Here is a 13157-nt window from a genome sequence, read left to right as displayed (position 1 = left end):
ATTATTTGGGAGGACAGATTATGCACCTTCCCTGGATTTATCCATCCGTTCTTTCCCTCATGGTCCACCTCAGCCCCCAACCTGAGAAGACAGTTTCCTTTTGCACCTCATTCAGTCTCAGGAGAGCTGATTTTAAAGTCTGCAAAACTCTGGAAATCCTCACTGGCCTCACAGGGACGTCCAGAGAGACAGGCATTCCCCAAGCTAGTAATTCTGCTTGGACCCTGACTTTTGCTTGTTCCCACGTGGCTTCAGTGAATTCCTTAGACTCACATCATCAACCAAAGCAAGGAAGGAGAGGAAAAGGAACTCATCACGGGGTGAGAACAGTCCAAATGCTTTTCCTTGTTCAACAAGGAATCATAGAGCATGAGTCTTGCCCTTTTTCTTTCCTTAGTGTATATTTTTCACTGTATAGAAAGGACATCATTTGATAGCGGACATCATTTGATAGCTGAATTTTTTAAGAGGAAGAAAAAGAATTTTAAAAGGGCCTTTTAAAGGAAGCTCTTGGAATATGAAATTTCAGATTAGTTAGAACTCGCCTTTCACCCTTTTCCTTCTGGGATCCGCATGTCTCTGAGTGCAGGCTATGGTTCCAGTTCGTCCCCCGTAGCCTCAGACAATTGCAATCTTTATCACCATCTGCATCCTTGGAGGCAAAAGTTCCTCCTGCCTTGTTCAGTGAGCTTCTGCTTCATGGGGATATGCCTGGCTTCCCTAAACACATTGCAAGCTCTGTAGGGGCAGAGCCGGTATCGTGTATATCTTTATAACTCCAGTGACAGCACGTAGCACTCAATAAGTGGGCTGACTAAGAAAACCCAACTCAAAACTTAGAGTGTACCTCTGAGCCTCCTGGCATCATTATTCCACTGTGATCACTCATCCAGCTGGTGGGGTGGGGAAGGGGCCCATCCTGGATTCCAGGAGGTAAAAATTCAGGACAAAATACTGTGACAGCTACCGACGTCCCTCCAAGCTCTCAGTGCCCCTATTCTCTCTGGAAAATGAGGCAGCTCTTCACTCCATGTCTTCTTACTCCCTTGAGCGCTGGAAGGAAATGAGAAGATGAGGGACACACATTTTATTTATGAGACATATACCTCAAAAAATTAAGTCATTTCCATAGTGGCTTTCCAAATATCAGCATGGCTAAAAGGAGAGTGACCCTCTATTAGGAGTCAAAAAATAGGACAAGGGGTGTAGCAAAGTATTTGTTTTCTATTTCCTTCCTTTGTCTAGGTGAAATTCTTACAAAGCCCCAAGGATGAAATTAACCTTAGCTGTTCCTTTGAAATTGACCCTGTCCCAGAAAATCTGGCATGTTCACTCATGGAGTAAAAGCCATAAATAATACTTTTATGATTTAAGCCATAAGACTTCCACTTCCACAAGAAAGCAGAGAGCGAGAGCAAGAGGGAGGGGATATGGGGATATATGTATATGTATAGCTGATTCACTTTGTTATACAGCAGAAACTAACACACCATTGTAAAGCAATTATACTCCAATAAAGATGTTAAAAAAAAAAAAGAATGCCTTTGATGGGCTCATTAATAGACTGGACAAGACTGAGGAAAGAATCAGTGACCTTGAAAACCTGTCAACAGAAACTCCTGAAGCTAAAGGGCAAAGAATAAAAGAATGAAAAAAAGAACAAAATGCCGCCCTATCTGGGACAATTACAAAAGATGTTAACACTTGCATAATGGGAAACCCAGAATAACAAGAAAGAAAGAAGCAGAAGTCTATTTGAATAATGGGTGGAATCCACAGATACAGGAATCTCAGGGAACAGGAAGCAGGATAAATACCAAAAATTAGACACCTGGGCACATCATACTCAAACAGCAGAAAACCAAAGACAAAGAATATCTTAAAAGGAACCAGAAGATATTAGGAAACGGCTTGCCTATAGAGTAACAATGATATGAACTGAAGCAAATCTCTTGTCAGAAACCATGCAAGCAAGAAGAGAGTGAAGTGTTTAAAGTGTTGCAAGAAATAACCCCAGCAAACTAGAATTCTGTATTCAGTGCAATTATCTGTTAAACATGAAGGAGAAATAAAAACTTTCTCAGACAAACAAAAACTAAGGAAATTTGTTGCCAGTAGACCTGCCTTGCAAGAAATATTAAAAGAAGTTCTTTAGCAAGAAAAAAAAGGATATAAATCAGAAACTCAGAGCTGTATAAAGGAAGAAATAAATGAAGGTAAAATGAAAAAAAAAATGCAGGCTTCAGCTCTGTGCCTTCACACTATCCCACTTCTCCCTCCTTAAGAAAAAATAAGAGAAATAAACTAAATTAGTTTATTTAGGCGGGCAGAGGCACCGAGTCTTGCAGCGCGCACAGGTCCTCACAGCGCGGTAAGAAGTCGGCCGCGCTGTCTCAGTGCAGCTTCACCGAGTCATCATGGCCGGAGCGCGGCCTCGGGGACGCTGGCTGTGGACACGATGCCCACACCCGCCTGGGGGCCCCGGCTCGCCTCCCGGCCCCTCGGGCGCCCACCGCCCGGCGGCTGCGGCCCCGAAGCGTGCTCAGGACCCGCGTCGCATCCAGAAGATGCAGGGCCCCGGGCCCCAGTTAGGCGGGCCCCAGTTAGGCAGGCCCCTCCGTGCCGCGCTCACTTCGGCGCCGGCCTCATCGCCCTCCGCGCCGGGGGGCTGCCGTTCCAACCGGGAGGCGGCCCCATGGGGGCGGGGCTCCAGGACGTCAGTGCACTCGCCGTGCGTCCTCACGCAGCCCCGCCTCCCATGGGGACCCGGCCTGAGGAGCAGGGCAGCCGGAAAGGTAGGAGGTGTGGATAATTTGGGGTTTCCAAAAAGCGTTTGCTGACTGATTTAAGCAAAAGTGAGACATGGTTGCATCAACGCATTTTTTTTTTTTTCAATATTTAGTTGCGGGGGAGCGGGCGGCGGGCGGCGGCGGCGGGCGCTGCGCCGGGAGGGGGCTGCGGCCCGGCGGGGGCGCCCGGCCGCGCGCCCCGCGCCCCCGGCCCGCCGTATTCCCGGGGAAAGTTTGTGGGGAGTTGCTGTGGGGGTGAAGCGCCTGCCTCTCCAGGAGGAGCCGCCGCCGCCACTTCCGCCGGCGCGGCGGAGCCGGGGCTGGTGGCGCTGTGGTGCCGCCGGCTCGGAGGAGGGTCAGAGCGGCCACCGGCGGCGGCGGCGGCGGCGCGGCCCGGCTCCGGCCAGGCGGGCGGGTGGCTGGGCGGGCGTCCGCGCTCCCCGGCCGGCCCGGGCCCCAGCCGCGGCCCCCGGCTGTCAGCGGGCGGGGACCGCGCCGCCGCTCCCCCGCCAGGCGTGGGGCGCCCAGCGCGGACCCCGGGGTTTGTTTACGTCCGGGCGGGTGCCCGGGGGCCACCCGCAGACCCCGCAGCCGCCCCGCTCTTTTGTGTGCCTGCAGGAGCGGCGCGGAACCGGTCCCTTCACGGCCGGGGACCCCCGTAGGGGCGCTTGGGGAAACTTGGTGGGGGCGGCGGGCGGCGGGCGCCGCGCACGCGGAGCCCGGGTGTCGGGTGTCCCGGGGGCGCGGGTACGGGCGCCGGAGGAGGACAGCAACTTTCCCCGAACGCAGGGCCGGGGGCGCTTGCTCCCCGGCGCCTGTCCGGGCGGCCCTCTCCCCGCGCCCAGGGGCTCCCGCGGACCCCAGTAAACACCCCCCGCCCCGCTTCTCTCTGATCCTCTTCTCCGAGGCCCTGTCCTCCCAGCAGGGTCCGCGGGGGGCAATGGACCGCACGTCGGGTCCGCTTCGAAATGCCTATTCTGATCGGGTTCTCGAAAGCAAAGCCTCAGGGGCCTCGCTGGACTGTGGTGTGCAGGGCCGTGGTCCACGCGCCGAGCCCCGGGCGCCGAGGGGGCATCGTGCTGGGGCTCCACATCCGGAGCCCGAGCCGCAACCGTGCCCAGGGGGCGCGTTCCTGCCTGCCAACCCCCACCCAGGGAAGCGGCGCGCCCTCGGGGTCCTCCCGGGACCTTCCAGCTCCGCGCTCGCGGCGCCTGGGTGGCCCCGGGACTCTGCCAGGTGGATGTTGTGCATAGCCCGAACCAAGTTGACGTCTCATCAGCGCTTCCTAGAGACTTTTGCCATCCTGATGGTTTTAAAGTGGCACTTCAGCGTTGTGATTTTTCTCTGATCACCGAACTAAAACCCCCAACAAATGGAAGATGTTAGCATTCTTCATTCCAGAGAAGACCACAGTTTGATAATCTCGAGAAGCTCATCAGGAGACCACCTGGGACCAGATTAAAGGAACCAAGAGAAGCTCATTAGGAGAAGACCCCCTGAGGCCAGATTAAAGGAGTGCAGGCCCTGCACACACCGTAATCTTTATCACCAACCCGCCCTTGAATTGCTATAAAACTCCTCACCAAATCCTCCCGGTTTAGGGACACACAGTTTTGAGGGGCACGAGCCCGCTGTGTGCCCCTTTGCCTGGCAGAGCAATAAAGCTATTCTTTTCTACTTCACCCAGAAAAAAAAAAATAATAATAATAATATTTAATTGCAGTGGTTGATTTTTTTATTAATTTTTTAAAATTTAATTTAATGTTATATATTTATAGATTTATATATATATTATATATATAAATATATAATATATTTATATTTAATTAATTTTATATAATTTAATTTTTAATTAATTAATTAACTAATTTTTGGCTGTGTTGGGTCTTCGTCTCTGTGCGAGGGCTTTCTCTGGTTGTGGCAAGTGGGGGGCCACTCTTCATCGCGGTGCGCGGGCCTCTCACCGTCCCGGCCTCTCTTGTTGCGGAGCACAGGCTCCAGACTCAACGCATTTTAAAAGTAGTAAACCTCCCGATAAGTGTCTGTGCTCGCCCCTCCCAGGAGAGAGCGTGCCCTCCGTGAGGGACACGTGAAAGGCTGAGTGAACGTCTGCCTGTGGTCTGTTACCTGGTGCACGGGTGTGTGAATTTCTGCGGAGAGCTCTCAATTTCTGTAGTTTCTGCTGACTTGACACGGTGGTTGGCAAATGGTGACGTGTTCCATGTATTCACGACATGATCGTGGTTACTAATAATCACTTTGTTCTCTCTGTGCATGTCTGTGTCCTAATATTTTCTTTTTATAAGGACCCCAGTCATATTGGACTAGAGCCCGCTCATTTGACCTCAGTTACCTATTTAAGGGCCTTATCTCCAAATACAGTCACATTATGAGGTATTGGGGGTTAAGACTTCCACATATAAACTTGAGCAGGACACAATTCAGCTGATCATAGAAGGTAAGAGTAATTTAAGCAAGTAAGTAACTATTTTTTAAAGTGAGTTGCTTAAAGATATGAATTGACTCAAGAACAAGAAGAAGAAATTACATAACACTGTACGTTATACAAAGGTATTAAATTAATCATCATAACATCCTGTGAGATCCACATGAAATCAGACTAAACAAGATTAAGCAACTTATCCAGAGTTGTATAGTTAGTACTTTCCAGAATTTAAACCAGGTATTTTCCCAGTTCCATTCTACGTTATATTTTCATTTCATTATTTGAAATGAATTTTTTTTTAAACATCTTTATTGAAGTATAATTGCTTTACAATGATGTGTTAGTTTCTGCTTTATAACAAAGTGAATCAGTTATACATATACATATGTTCCCATATCTCTTCCCTCTTGCATCTCCCTCCCTCCCACCCTCCCCATCCCACCCCTCTAGGTGGTCACAAAGCACAGAGCTGATCTCCCTGTGCTTATGCGGCTGCTTCCCACTAGCTATCTATTTTACATTTGGTAGTGTATATATGTCCATGACACTCTCTCACTCTGTCACATCTCACCCCTCCCCCTCCCCATATCCTCAAGTCCATTCTCTAGTAGGTCTGTGTCTTTATTCCCGTCTTGCCACTAGGTTCTTCATGGCCTTTTTTTTTTTTTTTTCCCTTAGATTCCATATATATGTGTTAGCATACTGTATTTGTTTTTCTCTTTCTGACTTACTTCACTCTGTATGACAGACTCTAACTCCATCCACCTCATTACAAATACCTCCATTTCATTTCTTTTTATGGCTGAGTAATATTCCATTGTATATATGTGCCACATCTTCTTTATCCATTCATCCGATGATGGACACTTAGGTTGCTTACATGTCCTGGCTATTGTAAATAGAGCTGCAATGAACATTTTGGTACATGACTCTTTTTGAACTATGGTTTTCTCAGGGTATATGCCCAGTAGTGGGATTGCTGGGTCGTATGGTAGTTCTATTTGTAGATTTTTAAGGAACCTCCATACTGTTCTCCATAGTGGCTGTATCAATTTACATTCCCACCAACAGTGCAAAAGTGTTCCCTTTCCTCCACACCCTCTCCAGCATTTATTGTTTGTAGATTTTTTGATGATGGCCATTCTGACCGGTATGAGATGATATCTCATTGTAGTTTTGATTTGCATTTCTCTAATGATTAATGATGTTGAGCATTCTTTCATGTGTCTGTTGGCAACCTCTATATCTTCTTTGGAGAAATGTCTATTTAGGTCTTCTGCCCATTTTTGGATTGGGTTGTTCGTTTTTTTGTTATTGAGCTGCATGAGCTGCTTGTAAATCTTGGAGATTAATCCTTTGTCAGTTGCTTCATTTGCAAATATTTTCTCCCATTCTGATGGTTGTCTTTTGGTCTTGTTTATGGTTTCCTTTGCTGTGCAAAAGCTTTTAAGTTTCATTAGGTCCCATTTGTTTATTTGTGTTCTTATTTCCATTTCTCTGGGAGCTGGGTCAAAAAGAATCTTGCTGTGATGTATGTCATAGAGTGTTCTGCCTATGTTTTCCTCTAAGAGTTTGATAGTGTCTGGCCTTACACTTAGGTCTTTAATCCATTTTGAGTTTATTTTTGTGCATGGTGTCAGGGAGTGTTCTAATTTCATACTTTTACATGTATCTGTCCAATTTTCCCAGCACCACTTATTGAAGAGGCTGTCTTTTCTCCACTGTATATGCTTGCCTCCTTTATCAAAGATAAGGTGACCATATGTGCATGGGTTTATCTCTGGGCTTTCTATCCTGTTCCATTGATCTATATTTCTGTTTTTGTGCCAGTACCAAACTGTCTTGATTACTGTAGCTTTGTAATATTGTCTGAAGTCAGGGAGCCTGATTCCCCCAGCTCCATTTTTTGTTCTCAAGATTGCTTTGGTTATTGGGGGTCTTTTGTGTTTCCATACAAATTGTGAAATTTTTTGTTCTAGTTCTGTGAAAAATGCCAGTGGTAGTTTGATAGGGATTGCATTGAATCTGTAGATTGCTTTGGGTAGTAGAGTCATTTTCACAATGTTGATTCTTCCAGTCCAAGAACATGGTATATCTCTCCATCTATTTGTATCATCTTTAATTTCTTTCATCAGTGTCTTATAATTTTCTGCATACAGGTCTTTTGTCTCCTTAGGTAGGTTTATTCCTAGATATTTTATTCTTTTTGTTGCAATGGTAAACGGGAGTGTTTTCTTAATTTCACTTTCAGATTTTTCGTCATTAGTGTATAGAAATGCAAGAGATTTCTGTGCATTAATTTTGTATCCTGCTACTTTACCAAATTCATTGATTAGCTCTAGTAGTTTTCTGGTAGCATCTTTAGGATTCTCTATGTATAGTATCATGTCATCTGCAAACAGTGACAGCTTTACTTCTTCTTTTCCGATTTGAATTCCTTTTATTTCTTTTTCTTCTCTGATTGCTGTGGCTAGCACTTCCAAAACTATGTTGAATAATAGTGGTGAGAGTGGGCAACCTTGTCTTGTTCCTGATCTTAGTGGAAATGTTCCAGTTTTTCACCATTGAGGACAATGTTGGCTGTGGGTTTGTCATATATGGCCTTTATTATGTTGAGGAAAGTTCCCTCTATGCCTACTTTCTGCAGGGCTTTTATCATAAATGGGTGTTGAATTTTGTCAAAAGCTTTCTCTGCATCTATTGAGATGATCATATGGTTTTTCTCCTTCAATTTGTTAATATGGTGTATCACGTTGATTGATTTGCATATATTGAAGAATCCTTGCATTCCTGGGATAAACCCCACTTGATCATGGTGTATGATCCTTTTAATGTGCTGTTGGATTCTGTTTGCTAGTATTTTGTTGAGGATTTTTGCCTCTATGTTCATCAGTGATATTGGCCTGTAGTTTTCTTTCTTTGTGACATCTTTGTCTGGTTTTGGTATCAGGGTGATGGTGGCCTTGTAGAATGAGTTTGGGAGTGTTCCTCCCTCTGCAATATTTTGGAAGAGTTTGAGAAGGATAGGTGTTAGCTCTTCTCTAAATGTTTGATAGAATTCACCTGTGAAGCCATCTGGTCCTGGGCTTTTGTTTGTTGGAAGGTTTTTAATCACAGTTTCAATTTCAGTGCTTGTGATTGGTCTGTTCATATTTTCTATTTCTTCCTGGTTCAGTGTTGGCAGGTTGTGCATTTCTAAGAATCTGTCCATTTCTTCCAGGTTGTCCATTTTATTGGCATAGAGTTGCTTGTAGTAATCTCTCATGATCGTTTGTATTTCTGCAGTGTCAGTGGTTACTTCTCCTTTTTCATTTCTAATTCTATTGATTTGAGTCTTCTCCCTTTTTCTCTTGATGAGTCTGGCTAATGGTTTATCAATTTTGTTTATCTTCTCAAAGAACCAGCTTTTAGTTTCATTGATTTTTGCTATTGTTTCCTTCATTTCTTTTTCATTTATTTCTGATCTGATCTGTATGATTTCTTTCCTTCTGCTAGTTTTGGGGTTTTTTTGTTCTTCTTTCTCTAATTGTTTCAGGTGCAAGGTTAGGTTGTTTATTCGAGATGTTTCCTGTTTCTTGATGTAGGCTTGTATAGCTATAAACTTCCCTCTTAGCACTGCTTTTGCTGCGTCCCATAGGTTTTGGGTCGTCGTGTCTCCATTGTCATTTGTTTCTAGGTATTTTTTGATTTCTCCTTTGATTTCTTCAGTGATCACTTCGTTATTAAGTAATGTATTGTGTAGCCTCCATGTGTTTGTATTTTTTACAGATCTTTTCCTGTAATTGATATCTAGTCTCATAGCGTTGTGGTCGGAAAAGATACTTGATACGATTTCAATTTTCTTAAATTTACCAAGGCTTGATTTGTGACCCAAGATATGATCTATCCTGGAGAATGTTCCATGAGCACTTGAGAAAAATGTGTATTCTGTTGTTTTTGGGTGGAATGTCCTATAAATATCCATTAAGTCCATCTTGTTTAATGTATCATTTAAAGCTTGTGTTTCCTTATTTATTTTCATTTTGGATGATCTGTCCATTGGTGATAGTGGGGTGTTAAAGTCCCCTACTATGATTGTGTTACTGTCGATTTCCCCTTTTATGGCTGTTAGTATTTGCCTTATGTATTGAGGTGCTTCTATGTTGGGTGCATAAATATTTACAATTGTTATACCTTCCTCTTGGATCGATCCCTTGATCATTATATAGTGTCCTTCTTTGTCTCTTGTAATAGTCTTTATTTTAAAGTCTATTTTGTCTGATATGAGAATTGCTACTCCAGCTTTCTTTTGATTTCTATTTGCATGGAATATCTTTTTCCATCCCCTCACTTTCAGTCTGTATGTGTCTCTAGGTCTGAAGTGGGTCTCTTGTAGACAGCATATATATGGGCCTTGTTTTTGTATCCATTCAGCCAGTCTGTGTCCTTTGGTGGGAGCATTTAATCCATTTACATTTAAGGTAATTATCAATATGTATGTTCCTATTCCCATTTTCTTAAATGTTTTGGGTTTGTTATTGTAGGTGTTTTCCTTCTCTTGTGTTTCTTGCCTAGAGAAGTTCCTTTAGCATTTGTTGTAAAGCTGGTTTGGTGGTGCTGAACTCTCTCAGCTTTTGCTTGTCTGTAAAGGTTTTAATTTCTCCATCAAATCTGAATGAGATCCTTGCTGGGTAGATTAATCTTGGTTGTAGGTTTTTCTCCTTCATCACTTTAAGTATATCCTGCCACTCCCTTCTGGCTTGCAGAGTTTCTGCTGAAAGATCAGCTGTTAACCTTATGGGGATTCCCTTGTGTGTTATTTGTTGTTTTTCCCTTGCTGCTTTTAACATGTTTTGCTTATATTTAATTTTTGACAGTTTGATTAATATGTGTCTTGGCGTGTTTCTCCTTGGATTTATCCTGTATGGGACTCTCTGTGCTTCCAGGACTTGATTAACTATTTCCGTTCCCTTATTAGGGAAGTTTTCAACTATAATCTCTTCAAATATTTTCTCAGTCCCTTTCTTTTTCTCTTCTTCTTCTGGGACCCCTATAATTCGAATGTTGGTGCATTTTATGTTGTCCCAGAGGTCTCTGAGACTGTTCTCAATTCTTGTCATTCTTTTTTCTTTATCCTGCTCTGCAGTAGTTATTTCCACCATTTTATCTTCCAGGTCACTTATCTGTTCTTCTGCCTCAGTTATTCTGCTATTGATCCCATCTAGAGTATTTTTAATTTCATTTATTGTGTTTTTCATCGTTGCTTGGTTCCTCTTTAGTTCTTCTACGTCCTTGTTAAATGTTTCTTGCATTTTGTCTATTCTATTTCCAAGATTTTGGATCATCCTTACTATCATTATTCTGAATTCTTTCTCAGGTAGACTACCTATTTCCTCTTCATTTGTTAGGTCTGGTGTGTTTTGACGCTGCTCCTTCAACTGCTGTGTGTTTTTCTGTCGTCTCATTTTGCTTATCTTACTGTGTTTGGGGTCTCCTTTTCACAGGCTGCAGGTTTGTAGTTCCCGTTGTTTTTGGTATCTGTCCCCAGTGGCTAAGGTTGGTTCAGTGGGTTGTGTAGGCTTCCTGGTGGAGGGAACTAGTGCCTGTGTTCTGGCAGAGGAGGCTGGATCTTGTCTTTCTGATGGGCACGTCCACGTCTGGTGGTGTGTTATGGGGTGTCTCTGGCCTTATTATGATTTTAGGCAGCCTCTCTGCCAATGAATGGGGCTGTGTTCCTGTCTTGCTAGTTGTTCGGCATAGGGTGTCCAGCACTGTAGCTTGCTGGTCGTGGAGTGAAGCTGGGTCTTGATGTTGAGATGGAGATCTCTGAGAGAGTTTCACCGTTTGGTATTACGTGGAGCTGGGAGGTGTCTTGTGGACCAGTGTCCTGAAGTTGGCTCTCCCACCTCAAAGGCACAGCCCTGATGCCTGGCTGGAGCACCAAGAGCCTTTCATCCACACGGCTCAGAGTAAAAGAGAGAAAAAATAGAAAGAAAGAAAGAAAGAGGATAAAATATAGTGAAGTAAAATAAAGCTATTATAAAGCAAAGCTATACAGACAAAATCTCACCTAGAAGCATATACATATACACTCACAAAAAAAGGAAAAGGGGGAAAATTAATATATCCTGCTCCCAAAGTCCACCTCCTGAATTTGGGATGATTCGTTGTCTATTCAGGTATTCAACAGATGAAGGCACATCAAGTTGTTTGTGGAGTTTTAATCTGCTGCTTCTGAGGCTGCTGGGAGAGATTTCCCTTTCTCTTCTTTGTTCGCACAGCTCCCGGGGTTCAGCTTTGGATATGGACCCGCCTCTGCGTGTAGGTCGCCTGAGGGCGTCTCTTCCCCGCCCAGACAGAACGGGGTTAAAGGAGCAGCTGCTTCGGGGGCTCTGGCTCACTTAGGCCGGGGGGAGGGAGGGGTACGGATGCTGGGCGAGCCTGCGGCGTCAGAGGCCGGCGTGACATTGCAGCAGCCTGAGGCGCGCCGTGCGTTCTCCCGGGGAAGTTGTCCCCGGATCACGGGAGCCTAGCTGTGGCGGGCTGCACCGGCTCCCGGGAGGGGCGGTGTGGAGAGTGACCTGTGACCTGTGCTCGCACACAGGCTTTTTGGTGGCAGCAGCAGCAGCCTTAGAGTCTCATGCCCGTCTCTGGGGCCCGCGCTGATCGCCGCGGCTCGCGCCCGTCTCTGGAGTTCATTTAGGCGACTCTCTGAATCCCCTCTCCTCGCGCACCAGGAAACAAAGAGGGAAGAAAAAGTCTCTTGCCTCTTCGGCAGCTGCAGGCTTTTTCCCGGACTCCCTCTCGGCTAGCTGTGGTGCACTAACCCCTTCAGGCTGTGTTCACGCCGCCAACCCCAGTCCTCTCCCTATGATCCGACCGAAGCCCGAGCCTCAGCTCCCAGCCCCCGCCCGCCCCGGCAGGTGAGTAGACAAGCCTCTCGGGCTGGTGAGTGCTGCTCGGCGCCGAGCCTCTGTGCGGGAATCTCTCCGCTTTGCCCTCCGCACCCCTGTGGCTGCGCTCTCCTCCGTGGCTCTGAAGCTTCCCCCTCTGCCACCCGCAGTCTCTGCTCGCGAAGGGGCTTCCTAGTGCGTGGAAACCTTTCCTCCTTCACGGCTCCCTCCCACTGGTGCAGGTCCCGTCCCTATTCTTTTGTCTCTGTTATTTCTTTTTTCTTTTGCCCTACCCAAGTACGTGGGGAGTTTCTTGCCTTTTGGGAGGTCTGAGGTCTTCTGCCAGCGTTCAGTGGGTGTTCTGTAGGAGCAGTTCCACATGTAGATTTATTTCTAATGTATCTGTGGGAAGGAAGGTGATCTCCGTGTCTTACTCTTCCGCCATCTTCTCTGAAATGAATTTTGAGTCTTCATTTTGCTTAGTTTCTGAAGTTCTATGGGGATAGAATGGAGTTGGATATTTTCAGTGACATTCACACATGGGGAAGGAAATTGAGTCCAGAAGCTTCCACGATGTTTCCATGGAGAACGCTAACAACAGAACCAGAAACACCGTTATCCTTTTGGTTCAGTCATCTTTCGTAACACACTACAAGAATTAATTTTAAGAAGCCCAGTGTTTTCCAAACTTTCACCAATGGGCTCTGTAGAGTCCTCTAATAATATCTAAGAGACTCATTAGTTTCACATTCCAAGCCACTTCAGACCCGGAATTCTGATTGTTCTTTGTGAGAAAATCAAGTGACAATCATAGCTCGTAATTTAGGATGGTTTCTTCAGGGCCCAGGCAAAACCTAATACACAGTAATAATCATTGTTAATTGCATCTTTGACAATGATTAATCAGGTCTCAAAAAGGTGTATGAATTGGGAGAAATTATGATCAAAGAGAAACATAGGCCACAGATGTTTAATTAATGCTCAATTATTTATGAGTTTAACTTTGGTTAAGCTAATTTTCCTTCTTCTAGACAATTTTCAATTCATCTC

The 13157-nt window shown here is 45.3% G+C and overlaps 1 protein-coding gene and 1 long non-coding RNA gene across 6 annotated transcripts in view; one reads left to right on the top strand and one right to left on the bottom strand.

The window, feature by feature from the left end:
* Nucleotides 1-232: 232 nt before the first annotated feature.
* On the bottom strand, nucleotides 233-2713 carry LOC309621329. Its single transcript, XR_014239938.1, has 3 exons — nucleotides 2633-2713; nucleotides 848-1053; nucleotides 233-738 (listed from the first exon to the last, which is right to left on the bottom strand). It is a non-coding gene; the product is annotated as an uncharacterized lncRNA (long non-coding RNA).
* Nucleotides 1693-13157, top strand: part of LOC309621323 (uncharacterized protein) — a 43585-nt gene continuing 32120 nt past the window's right edge. The window contains exons 1-2 of one of the 5 annotated variants that reach the window (XM_082408865.1): nucleotides 1693-2795; nucleotides 3408-3870. In XM_082408865.1, coding sequence (XP_082264991.1) covers nucleotides 2459-2795; nucleotides 3408-3451 — 381 coding nt within the window. In that variant the 5' untranslated portion in view covers nucleotides 1693-2458 and the 3' untranslated portion in view covers nucleotides 3452-3870. Of the gene's footprint in view, nucleotides 2796-3407; nucleotides 3871-13157 lie in introns of those variants that run through there. The other 4 variants (XM_082408866.1, XR_014239915.1, XR_014239916.1 and 1 more) reach the window with 4 other exon arrangements.

This window comes from Balaenoptera borealis (assembly GCF_965194805.1).
Source record: "Balaenoptera borealis genome assembly, contig: HAP1_SCAFFOLD_283, whole genome shotgun sequence".
Taxonomy (NCBI): domain Eukaryota; kingdom Metazoa; phylum Chordata; class Mammalia; order Artiodactyla; family Balaenopteridae; genus Balaenoptera; species Balaenoptera borealis.
Note: the sequence above shows the minus strand (reverse complement) of the source record. Positions and strands in the feature narration are given on the sequence as shown.